The following is an 18,042-nucleotide window of genomic DNA, read 5'->3' on the forward strand; positions in this document are numbered from 1 at the left end:
AAGCGAGGAACAAGGTTGTTTTCTCGGTATCCCGTATGCACTTTCAGGAGTGATGGAAAAGATCAAGTCCTTAGCCTGCATTTGAATTAAAAATAGGTTTCCTTATAAATCTTTGAAATGATTGGTGGTGTTTCTTGTTTTAAGTTTTGTTTGTTGTTTTGCCTCTGACGTCTTGCTAGTTGGGCTTTTTAGTGAAAGTTTCTATCTGGAAAAAAAAATAATGAATGATAACTTACAAGGTCGTTATTATGAGTGAAGACTTCTGTTCATTAAATAGCCATAAAATAGTATTAAAATATCATCGACCCATTATCCAATTTCTCAGCCCACTTAAAACGTTTGTTACAGCCCAATACATATTTAATCAATCAAGTTTGTTTTCTCATAATTAACCTCATTTATGTAGCCACGTCACCAGTTTCACCACCAATCCAACAAAATATATATATGTATATATATATAGGGTAAGGATCCTAAGACAATCATTGGCAAATTGAGAATTTTGAGAACCATTTTAAACCACTAAAAAAACCCTCTAAAAATATTAAAAAAATTATAAAACAAACAAAACCTAAAATTTTAAAAAAATAAAAAAACCAAAATTCTTATATTTCATTCTGGTTTCATTAAAAAAATGAAATTTTTTTTTCTTTTTAATTCGTTTTATACTTATACACATATATATACTTTCATTTAATCTCTAGTTACGAAATATACACATATGTACATTATCATTTACCTTAAATTATACATTTGTGTATAGGAAAAAACATGTGTGTACATATTATACATATATGTATAATAAAAAAACAATTTTTTTTTTCTTTTTAATTCGTATTATACCTATACACATATATATACTTTCATTTAATCTCTAGTTATTTAATGTACACATATGTATATTATCATTTACCTGAAATTATACATATGTGTATAGGAAAAAAAACATGTGTGTACAAATATGTATATGTATAATTTAGCTAAACCGAGAATTTTTTTTTTTACGTTTTTTTTTAGAAACCGGGATAATAAATAAGAACTTTGGTTTTTTTACTTTTTTTATTTTTGTGTTTTTTTTTGTTTTATGAATTTTTTTATTTTTGAGTTTTTTTGTGATCCAAAATGGTTCTCATAGTTCTCAATTCCTAAAAAGTTCTCACATGATCCTGATCCTATATATATAAACGAAACCCCTAAAATCCTACGTGTTGTGATGTGGTCGCTCCCCACTTTTATGGAAGCCACCAGATTGCTTGATTTTATAAATGGAGGTCTCTCATTGATTTAACCCAAATTCATGGGTATGGGTCTTACCAAAACCAGATAGCTCTTAAACGGGTTATAACATCTCATTAAATTAAAAATTTATCTTACCAATTATTTGATATGAAAATCCTATAAAATAGGGATATACTAAAATTTAATATCCAATTTAAAACGAAAAAGATATTATTTATAATTAATAACCAATTTTATAGTAAAAAACATAAGCTGGATATGGGTCACCAAATCCAGGTATCTTTTAAACGGGTTATAACATATCATTTATTTATGAAACATTTTCATCATCAAACCCTAAGTATATTATTAACTTTCTTACAATAAAGAAAATTAAAATCAAAAAAACAAAAATTAAAAACCGAAGAATGTAAAACAACCATTCTCTCAAGCCATCATATTGCTTTATTTGTAAATGAAGACTTCTCACGCATTTAACCCGAATTCACAGGTAAAGGTCTCACCAAACATAGATAGCTCTTAAACGGGTTATAACATCTCATTATTTTAAAAATTAATCTAATCAAATATTAGATATGAAAATCTTATAAAATAGGGATATACTAAAAAGTAATATCCTATTTTATTTAAAAATATATATATATTATTTATAATTAAGAAACAATTTTATAAGAAAGAAAATAAACGGGTAATGGGTATCACCAAACCCAGATAATTTTTAAACCGGATTATAACATATCATTTATTTGTGAAACCATTTCATAACCTCAAGTATATTAATTATTAACTTTCTTACAATAAATAAAATTAAAATCCAAATATACATATATAAATATTAAAAACGAATGATATAAAACAACCTCCGTAATACGGGGGATAAAATCTAGTATACATATATATATATATATATATATATATATATATATAGGATTAGTATCATTTGAGAACTCTTAAATTATTTAAGAACTTGAAGGAACTCTTAATAACTAACGTTTTTTTATAAAAAAATTTTGTTTGTTAATGTTATTTAAGTGTAGTTTTATCACTTTTGACATCCATATTTACGATTATAATTATGAAAATTAGTTTTTTTTACGCATATCTATGTTTTTTTACACATGTGTAAATTTTTATCACATAAATTTTACACATGTATAACTTGTGATTTATATATGTAATCAAATTTTTTTTTATAAATATGATAAAACAAGTCTCAAATAATGTTAATATGTAAAAAAAGTCAAAAAAAATATTTGGTTTTTAAGAGTTCCTAAAAGTTCTTAACTTTTTTTGAGTTCTCAAATGAAACTAACCTTATATATATATATATCAGTGATCATAATACATGCAACTTTCCATACTCAGGCGTTTTGAGACATGTAGAGGTCCAATAAATAATAGAGAGTTTTGTAAAAAGTTATATAGTGGTAAAAAACACAAAACTCTCATGCAATCATTACCCCTCTCTCTCACACGAAACACATCCCCTTCAAAGTTATGTACACCCAAAATGCCTCCCAAAACTTAGAGGGGGGCGGTGTACATGACGTTTTGGGAGAGTTTTGAGCCAAAACGCCGACCAAAACTCCCTCGCTACGGATGGTCTAAACGGAGGCTTTGGTTCTCTCTTCTCTGCATGTATTATCTTATTGCCTTTATTTCCTGTTTATGCATATTAATTACTAAAGTAGTGGGTTAAGTTGTTAAGTAGAATAGTGGGCTCATAATTTTGGTTCGGTTGTACTTGTTAAAGTCTATAAATAAGCTTATTTAATGTTTAGATATGAATGTAAAATATAGAGAATTGACAGCAATGTCTTATTCATTTCCTCTTAGAATTCCTATCATTCTACATGGTCATTGTTAAATTACTGTAACCAAATAATATTATTTATTAGAGTAGTTATGCTCCTTTTCATCCCTTTGGTTTGCTCATTTTTCATATGGTAAAATTGAATACACCATCCTTTAGTCAATACGTCAAATGGTAAAAGTTGGAATTTGTAAATCAACATCAAACTATCAAAGGTAGGTTATTTATCACAACATATATAGGGCAATCACAATTATCGTTGATGTTATTATTGTTAAATCAAATATGATGGTTAAACCAAAATAAGACAAACACTAGATAGGTAGGTTCAATCACAACATTAGATGTAGGTTAGATCCGGTAAGAATAATTGTCGGACAGAACCAACAGGGATTGGAATCTTTAGGGCTTCATACGGTTCAGTATAGCATAGCTCGCGATAAGCTGGATTTTCTAGTAGTTTTAAACCTAAGACAATGAAATATAAGCAGTTAATTAAACTAAACTGTTTTTAGGTTGATTTTAAGTTAACAATATGTGTTTACTTAAGTTTTTTTTCTTTCTTTTTTGTTTTAAAATGGCTAGTTTGATAAATAAATAATATACTCTGTATTTATTTTAATTCCTTGCAGGCTAAAAAATTTGATAAAAATACGTGTTTTGTTTATTTTGTATCATTGAGAAGGGTCAAATCTTGATAACGGTACGTTGTATTATATTCTATCATCATGCGGGTCAAATCTTCACATGACTACGATAACCTAAACCTCGTAAAGGAGATTGCCTTGAAGTGTTGAACTCTTATGAAGTAGTTAGTCAGGACACATCGATTTATCATAAGCTAGCCACTATTTATATTCGTCAAGAAACTATCAAGTTTTCTGGTATTCCTACCTCTCACAAACTAAGAAAACATAGAATGAAATCAATGTTGTCACATGAAATTGTGTTTGACCATGAATTTCAGTAACTGTGAATTAGATAAAATAAGATGAAGTTCTCAAGTGTTTCCAATCCAAGCAAAATGAGTTGATACGTATTTAAGTTGTAGTCATATAAGGGATATCTTTTTCGTAACTTCACGCAATAACATTAGAAGAAGATAAGCGTTTTCTTAAGAAGGCTTGGAATTTGATGTAATGGTGATGTGTTGGTTTATTGTTGTGGGTGTTGTAACTTCTAAGAAGACAATTGCTGAGGTGGAGTTCGTGGCATCCAGCTCATCATGCCAGAGTAAAACCCCATGTAAATGAAAAACAAGTAAACTAGTAAAAAATATAAAGAGGCTCTCAAGAGGTTACCCACGCTAGCAATGATACAAGTCCCCCATATTAGGAACAATCTAGCATTAGCCAATTATCATGCTACATCCTTTACCTAGATTTCCCTTTACTTTCATAAAAATAACCAAACTTTCAAATCAACCTTGAAACATTAAAACATAAATTTCATGATTCGGTACCTCACTGTCTTATTTTACTTATAATACCCAACACAAACTTTCAAACCCATCCACAAATGGACATTACTTCTGTTCACAAACATGTCCACAACTTCAACCACCGGTCCATCACAAACCACCAAAACACCACCTACAAACCATCCGCCACAAACGCCGCCGGGTTCCCGCTACTAGCCATCGCGATAGCCTGCATCACCGCCATCACGTTCCTTATACTTAGCTACTTCTTGATCACCAAATGTTGCTACCCGTTAGCGCGGTTCTTGATGACCCGAACCACCACTGCAGAACCACCACCGTCAATCTACTCCACCCCGGTGTGGCAAATCACCGGGCTCGACGAGTCGCTGATCCAACAAATACCCGTTTGTCGGTATAATAATCGGGATGGTGATTATAAAAGATTACACAAATGTGTTGTTTGTTTGAATGAGTTTCAAGATTCGGATACATTAAGAGTGCTTCCTAGTTGTGATCATGGATTCCATTTACACTGCATTGACATTTGGCTTCGGAGCAACCCGAACTGCCCGATTTGTCGGTTGAGCATCTCGGGTGATGCCCGGTATCCAACGAGCACGATGGGTACGTTGGTCCCGACTACTTCACCGCAAGATCCACCATCATTGGCCCATAACAGCCCGGCAAGCAGCGATCAAGGTTACGTAACAATTGAATTGGGTGAGTATTCACATGAGTCAAGAAAGTGTCACGTTGATCCGGGAATTAGTGAAGAAAGGGGTGGTGCCACGAAAGATGAAGAGCTCGTAATACAGCCCCTTAGGAGGTCATTCCCGATGGATTCTGCAGCTGATTGTCACGTTTACTTATCGGTTCAAGATATTATAAGGAACCATGAAGAAGCAAACAGAACGAAAAGACCGTTTTTCTCATTCGGATATAATACGCGAGGGTCTCGGAGCGCGATACTTCCTCTTGAGATGTAATTAGAATATTAGATAATTGTTTGATTTCATGTTTTTTGATTTATTTGTTCTTTTTGAGGTGTGGAAAAGATATTATTATAGTCACTTTTCACTTGCAGAAACCTAATTGTGACAGAAGGAAATTTGTCACTAAGAATCTTGATTTTCTGTGCATTTTGATTTTGCTTAATGCTAATGTTTGTGAGAAAAAGGAATGATGGACTAATTCAATCTTTTAAGTGACTATGCCACTCATTTGCAAAAAAGGTAAGCATTTAGTGGCATGACAAAAACTGTATAAAATTTTGTGGGATGCAAAACAATAGCACAAAAGATATGGCAATCTCCACTTTTCACCCAAAAGTGGATTGTGTAGGGTTAAATGTTGATAAAAGATGTAATATAATAAGAAAATGAAGCAGCCATTATAGTGTTTAGTTAGTATGTTAGTGTCTATACTCAAAAAACATGTAATAGACTAATAGAAGCAAGTAAAGTCAGTTATGAACGTTGGATTATATTGTTAATCATCGTCATTAAAATAATAAGTAACCAAGCAAACTGCAAAAGGAGATGATGTATGAACACCAATATATGTTCAGCTTAAAATGTTCTAAAAGTACTTGATGATTGGAGATCTTAAGGCATTGAGAGACATGTAATTGTCTGGCGTGCAGTTTTAAGTTAAATTTCTTAACAAACGAACATGAACAAGAAAATTCATTCATGTTTGTTCATTTATTCGGTTAAAGTTGAAAAAACATTAACAAACCATGTTATTTTTCGTTCGGTAACCTATCCTGCCTATTTTGCCGTCTTTTAAAAGCTTTCGTGCAAAATATTGATTCCATAATATAATAAATTCAAAGGGAAAAAAATCTGCACAAAAACATTTACAAAATAAAATACCTGAGATCCCAAATGTATCTCTTAAAAAGACGTTCTTGGCGGGCTTTGCGAATGTGCATCATAAATATCATCAAAAAATAAATTAAAATCCTCTTCCTTTATTCCCCGACCGAACCGCGTGTCTTGTTCTTGAAAGCTTTTATCTGATAAATCATCGTGGTGGCCATAGTAATTGTTCTCATGGAAGTTTGGAGGTTCAAGAAAGCTAGCCTCAGACCCCACGTAAGTCCTAGCCACTGACGAGCCACCCCTCCTGGCCCACCAATGGCTCCGTGTAGATTGGCTCGGGTTCCTAAAGTCAAAATGTTGTATAACTGTTCTAGATGTAGAAGCTTCAAGATTGTTATTAATTCGATCATCATTAGGTATACGCCAGTTGTCATCAAACTGGTCCTGGTTAGATTCTATATCGAGTGGGGCCAGTGTATTTGTAACGGCTTCATCTTCAACGTTAATAAGTGTCTCAACGTCTTTTGGCCTATGATTATGATGATGTGATGTGTAGTAGCAATCAAGAATGTAAGGGTGATCTTTATGATCAAGATTGACTTGCATTTGATTTGGCCTTCTTTGGGCCTGAAATTTCATCAATGTTGAAAGAAACTGTTTTCCATCTACGTTCGGCTCCCACAATGGGTAGCTACCATGAAATCTGCTAATTATACCAACATAAGAAAAATATATATTAATTAATAAAATAAAGTGAGGTTCAAAAATTACCTCAAGAATGATTTCTCCATTTTCCCCTGAGAACTCCTAAAGATACTAGACGAGTTGTGTGGCGATGCATACTTGCTATTGCCATGGTTTTTGAAATCAAATAGACTAAAGCTGCAAAATGTAAATCATGAATACAACTTTAAGCATGTTCGTACCATATTAACATATAAATATGTATATAGTTTCTACTTACAAACCTGCAAACATCACCAACACCTTCAACATTCACAGCAAAATCCCTAACGAACTGCAAAATATCATCCGCCCGCTGCACAATGGTGCAAATTGTTAGGACTTTATTTCTATTATTATTATTTTAACTGAACAAAACATAAGCAGATGGTAACACAATACCTTTGGGACTACAAAGATAAGCATGTAAGGAGTTAGAAGTATTGACGCCATTTCCTCCAACAACATCTTCCCAGTGTACTGCGTATGAAACATATTCTATTAAAATATTTGAATTATATTTGATTCATGAGGTGTTGATTATTTGAAAAAGATTTTAAGAACAAAAAAAATGTAACTGTTTTGCACTCTTTCAATTTGCAAAACAAGACACACCTGAAAAAGGGTTTCAGCCTCCATTCTCACAAACTCATTGTTTTCTTTTGCACGCCATCTTTTAGGCATAAAATGGGTATGTTGTGAAAGAAGAGACATAGTCCCATGTGGATCAACCACCAAAAGCTCATCTGAAACCGCAGCTCGACTAATAGCTGTTATGGCTCCAAAAACAGCACCATACCATAGAAGATTACGCCCAAAAATCTGAAATAAATAACTTATAATTGGTTGAAATTGTCATCTGTAACTTATATGGCCAAAAATCATGTAAGCAAGAATATTACATGGCCTTCAAGCAGAGACTCCTCAATGAAAGCAATGATGATTAAAACAGCAGTAAAGCCACCAGACACAAAAGATATAAACTTTGCGATAATTGATAAAATAGGAGACGGAAACTGTTTTAGGTAATCAGAAGCTGGTGCTACACTACTATTGATCCGCTGCTTGAACAAATGATCAACCTAAAAGCAATTAATTAATGACATGAACAATAAACATTAATAATTTATAACAAGCATACAAAGTAAATGAATAAATACGTACCTCGTTAAAATCCCTTAATACCCATTTTGAAAGATTTGACCATCGTCTAGATGATGCTGTACTAGGATCTTTATAGAACTGTTCAGCATGTCTTAGAAATAGATATACAAGCATGAATACAACCAGAAATGGTGAAAGTAGAAGCATTGCAAACCCAACTACCATTAACGTTTTTTTTAAATTCTTGGAATCAGTAACAAAATCGCGTCTGATACAAAAGTTTCTACAAAAATCACAAAAGGAAATACTTCAAAGCATAAAAAACACAGATTATGATTTTATGATTATTAAAAAAAAAAGATTACAAACCTATCAAACATGTTTTGCAAAATGCACCAACTTAACGTCCATTCAAGAGTCTTCGTTAACATTAGACGACTTTGTGTACCATTTGGACATTTTTTGAAAGTGGGACCCGCACCTGGGACCCACTGAGAGATTGGGAAAGCAAGCACCCCTTTGTTCAGCATCCCAATCAAATAATTTTCTCTCCTCATCATTCTCATGATAATATCATGACATGAAAGATCTTTAATTACACATAATTGTCTGGATTCTTGGACTTGAACAACTTTTTCAAGAATTGTTGACCATGGTGTTGTGTGTATCTCATTATCTTCTACATTAAGACTGCCAAAAAAAATTGTTATATACTAAACTAGTTAATAATAATATTTGTTAACTTATACCTGTTAATGTAAAACTCACGAATATGTAGTATATCCTTCAACTGTGCAAAAAACCTTAAGAAACAAAATATCCAGTAACTTGAAGTGATCCCCAAATAACCAAGAATCACAACTTTTAGAAAAGTCAAAGGGGTCAACGGATGCTGATGAAGAACTTCTTTAGCCAAATCACACGGCTTTTTATCCGACTCGACTGCATCCATCCCACATTTTACATTTCTAATACCGTTCCAATTAAAGAATAATAAGAAAAATCCCGAAAATAATATGATAAAACCAAGAGTGAGCAGTTCCACTATCCACTTTATGATGATGCATTGCAGGCCTTTCCCACAATAATAGCTATAAACTCTCTCAAAGAAAAGGTCTAAATCTGCAATTGGTTCTGCTTTCAAATGTTCACCGTTTAGAAGCCCTGAAGGACTTTCAGTTTCACTACCGTGACTAGGGGCTTTTCGGTAATCTGATAACTCGATTTCACGTGCCACTTCACTAAGCAATCTTTTTGATAATGATGATTCACCAAGAATCTTTTGTTTTAAATTATTAAAAAACGCGCCGCGGTTTTGTCCACCAAACATCATTTACATGAGATGATGGTATGCAGAAACAGACAGTTCTGTTCATCCCCTAAAAAAGTTAAATGCTTGCAGCAAATTTCTGAGAGAAAATAAGTACAACAACAATTTAATATCAGTAACTTACAAGGAAACCAAATGAAGAACATCATAATAAAAAAGAAACATACGTCATCCGTAACTTCATTATTGGTCTTCTAATAACATAACAAATCAAACATACTTACACTTACAAAGATTGAATTGACAGTAATATGAAGATAGGCGTTAAGATCAAATACAAACAGTAGTTAGCATGATAAGCGTACAAATAACTAGAGTAATTATGCTAACACTAAATTGACTAAAATAAGTATTATTACTTTACAGTTTTTGAACTAGAGTAATTATTATTAGTTTCATTTGTACCGAATCACACCCGTAGCAAACTAAACCTAAATATCTAATATACATCAATATATGATCACAATAACATCAAAACGAATAAAACCCGAAAGAACGATCAAAGTTACAACAACTCACAAAGCACCAAACATTTGGGCCATTCTACTATCTCCTGCACATAGTTTAGGCATTACAAAAACAACTGACTGATGAGTAAATCAAATAAACATATGTATATCATGATTATTACATGATTAAAAGGATAAGAAGAAACTTAACAAACCCATGTACCAATATGATTACTTGATGAAAAAGATGAGAAGAAAGGCCAATTTGGAAGCAGCATTTAAACAAACAGTTGGTGTGCATTTTTCGAAAAATAAAAAACAAAAGTTTCAGTCGGTAAGGTATACCTCTGAAGAAACAGAGCGTTGCATTCCGATTATGATTCGATAATGTTGTGAAGTGAAACCCAGACGAAAATGGATTGAAGGAGTGAAGAAAAATAATAATAATAATAATAAATAAGAAGATAGTGGACGACGGCAGAACGAACACCGAACAGACTCCCGATTTGAGATCAGTTTTATTTCTTTGTGTGAAATGATTAAATGAATATTGAATAACAATTTTTTCTATTTTTTTATTTTCGTAAATATTGTTTTTTTTTTATTCCTATCCCGACTTTCATTCATATCTTTATAAATTCATTAAAAATTTATATTTTTCTCTTTTATTTAATTAAATAATACTTTTTTATACATTTATCATTACAATTTCTCTCTACTTTACTCACAACCAGTTTTAACATATATTAAAAAGTAAATAAGGACAAACAAGCTTTCAACAAATTTACAAAAAATCACTAGTTTTCTCTCTTTCACTCGCAACTACTATTAAGCTTATCCTATAATTTAGAGATTCCTCTCACAAATTTTTAAGGGATAGGTCAGGAATGCTCTTACACATGCATCATTAGCAATTTTTTTTATTAATTGGCGATCGAAGACTTGTTGATTACCTGGTTAGGTCATTCTTACCATATTCAAAGCCTAAATAACGTTATGAATAGTTCAAGATTTAAATATCTAACGAGTTATTATAAAATATTATTTAACTAAATTTTTTTATTTACAATATTAGATGTCTTAAATAAACTAATATAGAGTTTAAAGCAGTATATATATCATTAAATAATATTTGAAATAAAATAATGTAACTAATTTGAAATCAAATATGGTCAGTAGCATGCTGAGGTAAAATACGCACAATTAGACCGGTTATATACCTAGTTCCTAGTCCAACCGATCAACTACTCGATAAATGAGTAGCGACAAATAAATGAAATCCGGATGAAAATTACATGCTCTAGTCTTAACCACATATCATGCTCTAATTGTGCCAACCAATAGTAATTTACTCTTAAAAAAGCTATTCGAACATAAATTGTATACTTTTGGGCACGTGTTGCTATATATTCATCACACGTGAATTACAAACTTTGGTTTGCAACCTAAGTCTGAATAAAAACATAAAACCACAAACTAATCTTACTTTTTGCTTAAAGAAAACTAAAGAATACCTGATTGATACATATAAATATATATATATATAAAAGGTAAGGTTAAAATAAAAACCCACTTGAGGTGTGAAAACCCGCGAAAACTTTATGTAACATCGTTTTTTTTTTTTTGTTACATGTAATATATTTTGTAACATTTAATACAAAATATCGAAACATAAAAAAAAATTGTTTTGTTATTTTTTTAACATTTTTTTACTAATTTTTATATATGTTTTCAGGAAAGAGAAAAAGTTATATTTATATTTACATTTTTTATTCACTTTAATTGTGGACCACAAGATTCAAACATTAATTAAAAACATGTGATTAAAAATGAGTTTATAGAGTTTTCACAACTCAAATGGGTTTTCATTTTATACTTAGCCTAATATATATATATAAATCAGCTATTCTTTAGTTTTCTTTAAGCAAAAAGTAAGATTAGTTTGTGGTTTTATAGTTGAGGCTATGATTGATAACTATAAATGTGTAGCATCCCATGTGGTATAGGTTTTCTTGTTAATCATAAACACACTAGCGTTCTAACTATATGTTTTGACCAAAATATATACCTTGATTACATCATCCCATACCACCCTTGTATCCCCACAACTTGTTACATCATGTTATGAAACAATGTTTTCGTTTAATTAGCTAGCAAGAGGATATAAAGATCTCGATCCATGACAATGTGTTATTAACTAATTATTGGTTTAACATTTTCTCTATCCTAAGGCATGTGTGGTGGAGTTGAACTCATGGATACAGATATAATATGATCAATTGACGGATATGTGTGAATATACATAGAGGAGGTACGGAATAAAAATATAAAGATTACTAGATTTTATCCCCCGTATTATAGGGGTTGTTTTACATTATTCGTTTTTAATATTTATATATGTATATTTGGATTTAATTTTATTTATTGTAAGAAATTTAATAATTAATATACTTGAGGTTTGATGATGAAATGGTTTCACAAATAAATGATATGTTATAATTCGGTTTAAAAGCTATCTGGGTTTGGCGATACCTATTACCCGTTTATTTTCTTTATTATAAAATTTTTTCTTAGTTATAAATAATATCTTTTTTTAAATAAAATAGGATATTAATTTTTAGTATATTCCTATTTTATTAGATTTTCATATCAAATATTTGATGAGATTATTTTTTAATATAATGAGATGTTATAACCCGTTTAAGAGCTATCTGGGTTTGGTGAGACATTTACCCGTGAATTCGGGTCAAATGCGTGAGAAACCTTCATTTACAAATAAAGTAATCTGATGGCTTGAGAGAATTGTTGTTTTACATTTTTTGTTTTTTAATATTTATTTTTTGGATGTTAATTTTCTTTATTGTAAGAAAGTTAATAATATACTTAGGGTTTGATGATGAAAGGATTTTATAAATAAATGATATGTTATAACCTATTTAAAAGCTATCTAGAGTTGGTGACCCATGATCCGCTTATATTTTTTACTATAAATTGTTTATTAATTATAAATAATATCTTTTTCTTTTTAAATTGGATATTAAATTGTAGTATATTCCTATTTTGTAGGATTTTCATATCAAATAATTGGTAAGATTAATTTTTAATTTAATGAGATGTTATAACCTGTTAAGAGCTATCTGATTTTGATAAGACCCATACTCATGAATTTGAGTTAAATCAATGAGAGACCTCCATTTAAAAATTAAAAAATCTGGTGGCTTTCATAAAAAGGGGAAGCGACCACATTGCGACACATAGGATTTTTGGGTTTTCGTTTATATATATTATAGATTTATAATGTAGGCATAAAATGTGGAGGGAAAGTTAGAATACAAAGGAAATAAAAATAGAAGTGTGAGAAGTATTTGTGGTCAGACAAAAAATCTCTCAACAAAACTAAAAAAATAATAAAAAAATCATAACTCAAAATATAAATAAAAAAAAATAAATAAAAACCAAAATGTTTCCCCCGTCATTCTCGTTCCAAAAAAAATTAACAAAAAACGACGAATAGACACAATACCGAGAAAAAAGACACAATGGTGAAATTAACAAAAGGCACAATTATAAATAAAAAAACACAATAGATTGCAAAATATAACACAATGTTGAGTAATATAACATAATATCAAGAAAAAAAGACACAGTGTCAAGAAAAAAGACACAATCAATGACGAAAATAAACAAAAAACACATTAATAAACAAAAAGACACAATGATCTTTTTTCCCATTGTGTCATTTTCGAGTCTTTTTTTAGAACAAGAAAGACGGGAGAAACATTATTGTTTTTTTTTTACTTTTTTTATTATTTTTTAATTTTGAGTTATTATTTTTATTAATTTTTAAGGGGTTTTTTTATGATCACAAATCCTTCTTATCATTCTCATTTTTGTTTCCCTTTTGTAGAATAATTTGACCCTAAAATATGGTACGAATCCGGAACACCTCTCTTTTATATATATATTTTTAAAAGTATATGCGTTAAACACTATATACACAAGATATGTGGTAAAATATCCACTCAAGATGTTCGTTTTATTAGCAATACGTGGCATGAGTGAGAAAATATATGTTGCATATTTATTCTCACGTAGTTAAGTTACATATAGTTTTCGAGGTAATCTAATAGTAAGGTGTCTCCTCTTATTTATGAGATTGAGGGATACTACAAGATGTATGTATAGATGGTATGCATATCTAGATGATTTAAAGCATGCACATCTTATTTTTTATTTTTATTCATATAATTTAACCAAAAGGCAACTTAAACTTTCAATGTTGTTCATCTCTTAAAAAAATCTTCACATCCCATTCCTTAAATAATACAAGTTAATTGTCACACCCGGCTCCATAGGCCTAGGCGCGTGACCAACATTGATACCTTGCAAAACGGAAGTCTTTACATTTAAAATAATATTATATTAAAAATCTCGGGATTTAAATACCCGATAAAGCTTTACAAAAGATTATATGATAAAACAATAATTTTACATCTTTTAATTAAATCAAAATATATAAGCTATTAGATCGTCTAATGGGTAACACCAAATCCTCTATCTCTTATTCATGGTTACCTGTAAAACAGCTTATAAAATACGTCAATAGCACATGCTGATGAACACGTTGACTCTAAAACATTTTATGTAAACCTTTAGTTCATACTCGAAATAATCAGCAGCCATGTAGACTGATATACTAATTATATGCACATATAATAAGCTGGCTCAATGAGACGGAGGACATGATGCTAAGTGTGGTGGGGGTATATCTACATTCTTCCCACATATGTATGGATCCAGACAGACATATAACTAGCCCGAATGCCAACAATGCTAAAGTTTTAGGGGACTATAATCCAATGCAAACTTTTGTATAAATGACTCGTTTAAATAGTTTACTTGTAAAGAGATTAGGCGTATTCATGCCTATAAAAAGATTGAGCGTGTTCACCCTTGTTTCCATTGATCAGTTTAATACTGATTTATGCGTGTCAGTTACCTCAGACCTAGAGTACTAGAATAACTTTGTATAAATATCTAGATCAATTATCTAGCTTTAGACCTTTAGTCTAAATTGTATAGCATTAAACCTTGATAAATCATTTGTTTGGATAAAATATTTAGACATGTAGTCTTACTGTTTATTTACCAATTGCGTGTTACGCTTATTTTTCGTGAAGAAACGTCTATTTATGTTTCTTCTTCAAGAAGAAATGCCAATTTGACCATAACCTCTGTATACAAAACTTTATGTTTCTTAGTTACGAAGAAACATTATTTTGACTACAACCTTTGTATATGAGAGCTTAAAATATTTAAGTTGTTTAAGGTTTAGGTTATACCCCCGACTAGGGTCTAAACCATATATTTCAAATATCTTAAGCGAACCCCTACCTTATCATGGGTACCTTGGAGTAATAGCTTAAGATCAATTGGATATCACTTTTACTCTACGTTCGTAACGGGGATCCAATCGTCGAAACTTTAGAGCTCGTGATCATCGGCACGAATTACGAGGCTGTGTGTATGTGTAGAAAGTGTTTTAAGATGCAGAGGGTGAAGTGTTGTGCTCCCCCTTTTATAGGCAAAATTCGAGATCCGTCGCGTATAGCGACGAGCTGAAGAATAGACAATTGCGTATCTCAGCGCTCTTGTAACTCCGGAAGATGCCACGTGGCTTGATGACTCACCAAGTGTCGAAACGTGTCACTGGTTACTTAGCGTGGTCTTCGTCTATAGCGATGGGAATTGGATAAGGTCATCGCGTAAAGCGACACCACCCAAATTTCAGATATTTTCTTTATCCTTTGCTTAGTGCAATGGATAACCAGATTTGATTTTCTCGTTTTTTGTGTTGGTTTTCAGCGTACATATTTGGGGTATTGGTTTCTAATCTTTTAAATAGCATCTCTGGTCCTTTTAACTTTTGAAAGTTGACAAAATTTACCTAAGAGTTTTAGGATGCTACATTATTCAACTTTTACAATCATTTCTCTTTCTTTTACGCACAAAACAATTATATGGAATGAATAGTGAGTTGGTAAATACGAGAAATCACTATTTAACCCATATATAACTATATTGTAAGTGACGAATCTGGATCACTACAATGTAATATCAACTAACCACGTGATTGGGCAGAATCCAAACACGTGATGAATCAAGAAACAAATGACAAGAACACAAACACATGATTCAAAGCACACATTTATTATAACTGTCGGGTACTTAATTCCGTAACACTAAAAACCGATTACACCTTAAGAGAGATTAATAACTAGCGTCTCCTTAACAAATGATAAACACAAAGCTTATATATGCTAGTACAAGAATATAGGCTAAGCCCAAGCCTAACCCGTCAAGCCCACCGAAATCCATAAGGATTTTGTTTTCGGTCTATTACAAACAAATCGAAAACAAAGTATAAACCACAAAATATAACTCAACATATATAATTTATGGATAAGGAAATATATAAATAATGAGATGAATTGAGTTGTTTTCAACTTTTTATGTATTTTAAAGATACGGTAGATTATAGAGAATGTGAAGTTAATGCTCTTGTAGTAGTGAATTATAAAAGTAAAGAACATAAGCTCAATCATAAAGTAAACAAGTTTTACTTTTATGATTGAGTTTAACATGACATGTTTTAGGATTTAAAGGTGGGAAAATTCTGAAAATAGTCCAAACTAGGAGAGAGAAAACGAAAATAGTCCATAAAATTTCAATATTCCATACATAGTCCAAGTAATTCTATCGGACCCGATAGATTTGAAAAAAGTTGAAAAAAATCCGAAGGTTTTCGAGATCCAATATCAAGTTGCCAAGTATCCCACTACCCACCTACCCCATTGGATTTCTCCTCAAAATCATCTCCCCAGACGGTTTTTCGATCAAATCAAACTCCTCTCAAAACCATCTCCCCACATTGCTTTCCTCCTGCTTTCATCTCCAAAGTTGGTTTTCAACCACTCTATTATCCGCCCACCATATTATCCGGCCACCATTTTTCCGGCTAGTTAAGATGATCAAAATCATTTATCACGTATTTCCCTTTTCCTCCTCAGTCTCAGATTCAGTCTCATCCCTAAATTCATAACCTCTGATGCACGGAAACGCCGATTAGGGTTGAGTCCCCGTCCCGGGGACGGTTTGGGGACGGAAACGCCGCCGAAACGCGTCGGAAACGTCTCCTAAACGAATCCGGTTAATGGGGACGGGTCCAAAACCGTTTCGGGGACGTTTCCATTAAAGCATACGCCGCCACATAGTACTTGGCAACCAAATAGCACCCCTGTAGTAAATTCCGGCGGCGATTTCAGTTTATACCGGAAAACCAATAAAAAGGAAGGAAGGAAGAAGAAGGGAGGCTATGAAATAGGTGGCTGGAAAGTTTTAGGTTTAAATAAGTTTAGTTTTTTAAACTTTTAACCCCTTTATATTTCACTTGTTTGTATCTAGTCCCTAACACTTTCAAAATTTAACATAAAAGGTGTTTTTTTTCAATCTAGTATCTCTATATTTGTATATTTTATTTGTAACCCTAGGTTTTAAAGTAGCGTATTTAATTCTTAAAAAATATATATCTATTTTGGAATTTTTTAATATATTTTTATTTTTTTATATTTTTTTATTGCCGTACCCGTATCTTAAATTTTTGATTTTTGCCGTTTCTCGTACCCGTAACGTCCCCGTATCCTGATCACGTACCCGTTCCCGTGCTACTTAGTTCATAACACAAACCCAATCTTAATAAAACTACATCTTCAAATCCACTTGGTCCATGTGTAAAAAAGATAATGATAAATTGAAAGCATACCAGTAGACTTTCGCGAGAAAAATTTCAGTATCTCGTCAATAAGAATTACCTGAATAATTAAAAGGACGAAAAAGCATTACTTGTGTGCAAAAAAGAAAATGGTTATTTAACTGTGTGAGTGAAACAACTTACAGGAAATGATAAATACAAGACAGCAATCTGAGACACCATATTATCATCTTAACCGGCCGGAAAAATGGTAGCTGGATAATAGAGTGGTTAAAAACCAACTTTAAAGATGAAAGCAGGAGGAAAGCAATGTGGGGAGATGGTTTTGAGAGGAGCTTTATTTGATCGGAAAACCGTCTGGGGAGAT

General features: G+C 31.7%; 2 protein-coding genes across 2 annotated transcripts; one reads left to right on the plus strand and one right to left on the minus strand.

Moving 5' to 3' along the window:
* The first annotated feature begins 4,570 nt into the window (after positions 1–4,570).
* LOC143605931 (RING-H2 finger protein ATL16-like) lies at positions 4,571–5,591 on the plus strand. The gene has a single exon (XM_077081874.1). The coding sequence runs from the start codon at positions 4,571–4,573 to the stop codon at positions 5,459–5,461; it is 891 nt and encodes a 296-aa protein (XP_076937989.1). The 3' UTR covers positions 5,462–5,591.
* A 735-nt stretch (positions 5,592–6,326) lies between these two features.
* LOC143605930 (autophagy-related protein 9-like) lies at positions 6,327–9,545 on the minus strand. Its single transcript, XM_077081873.1, has 9 exons — positions 8,875–9,545; positions 8,495–8,815; positions 8,186–8,408; positions 7,924–8,103; positions 7,637–7,843; positions 7,424–7,501; positions 7,267–7,337; positions 7,070–7,180; positions 6,327–7,001 (listed from the first exon to the last, which is right to left on the minus strand). The coding sequence occupies exons 1-9, from the start codon at positions 9,456–9,458 to the stop codon at positions 6,371–6,373; spliced, it is 2,406 nt and encodes an 801-aa protein (XP_076937988.1). The 5' UTR covers positions 9,459–9,545; the 3' UTR covers positions 6,327–6,370.
* Positions 9,546–18,042: the final 8,497 nt, after the last annotated feature.

Source organism: Bidens hawaiensis, unplaced genomic scaffold (genome assembly GCF_021521415.1).
Source record: "Bidens hawaiensis isolate Kalapana, Puna unplaced genomic scaffold, B.hawaiensis_p1.1 tig00072082_1, whole genome shotgun sequence".
NCBI lineage: Eukaryota > Viridiplantae > Streptophyta > Magnoliopsida > Asterales > Asteraceae > Bidens > Bidens hawaiensis.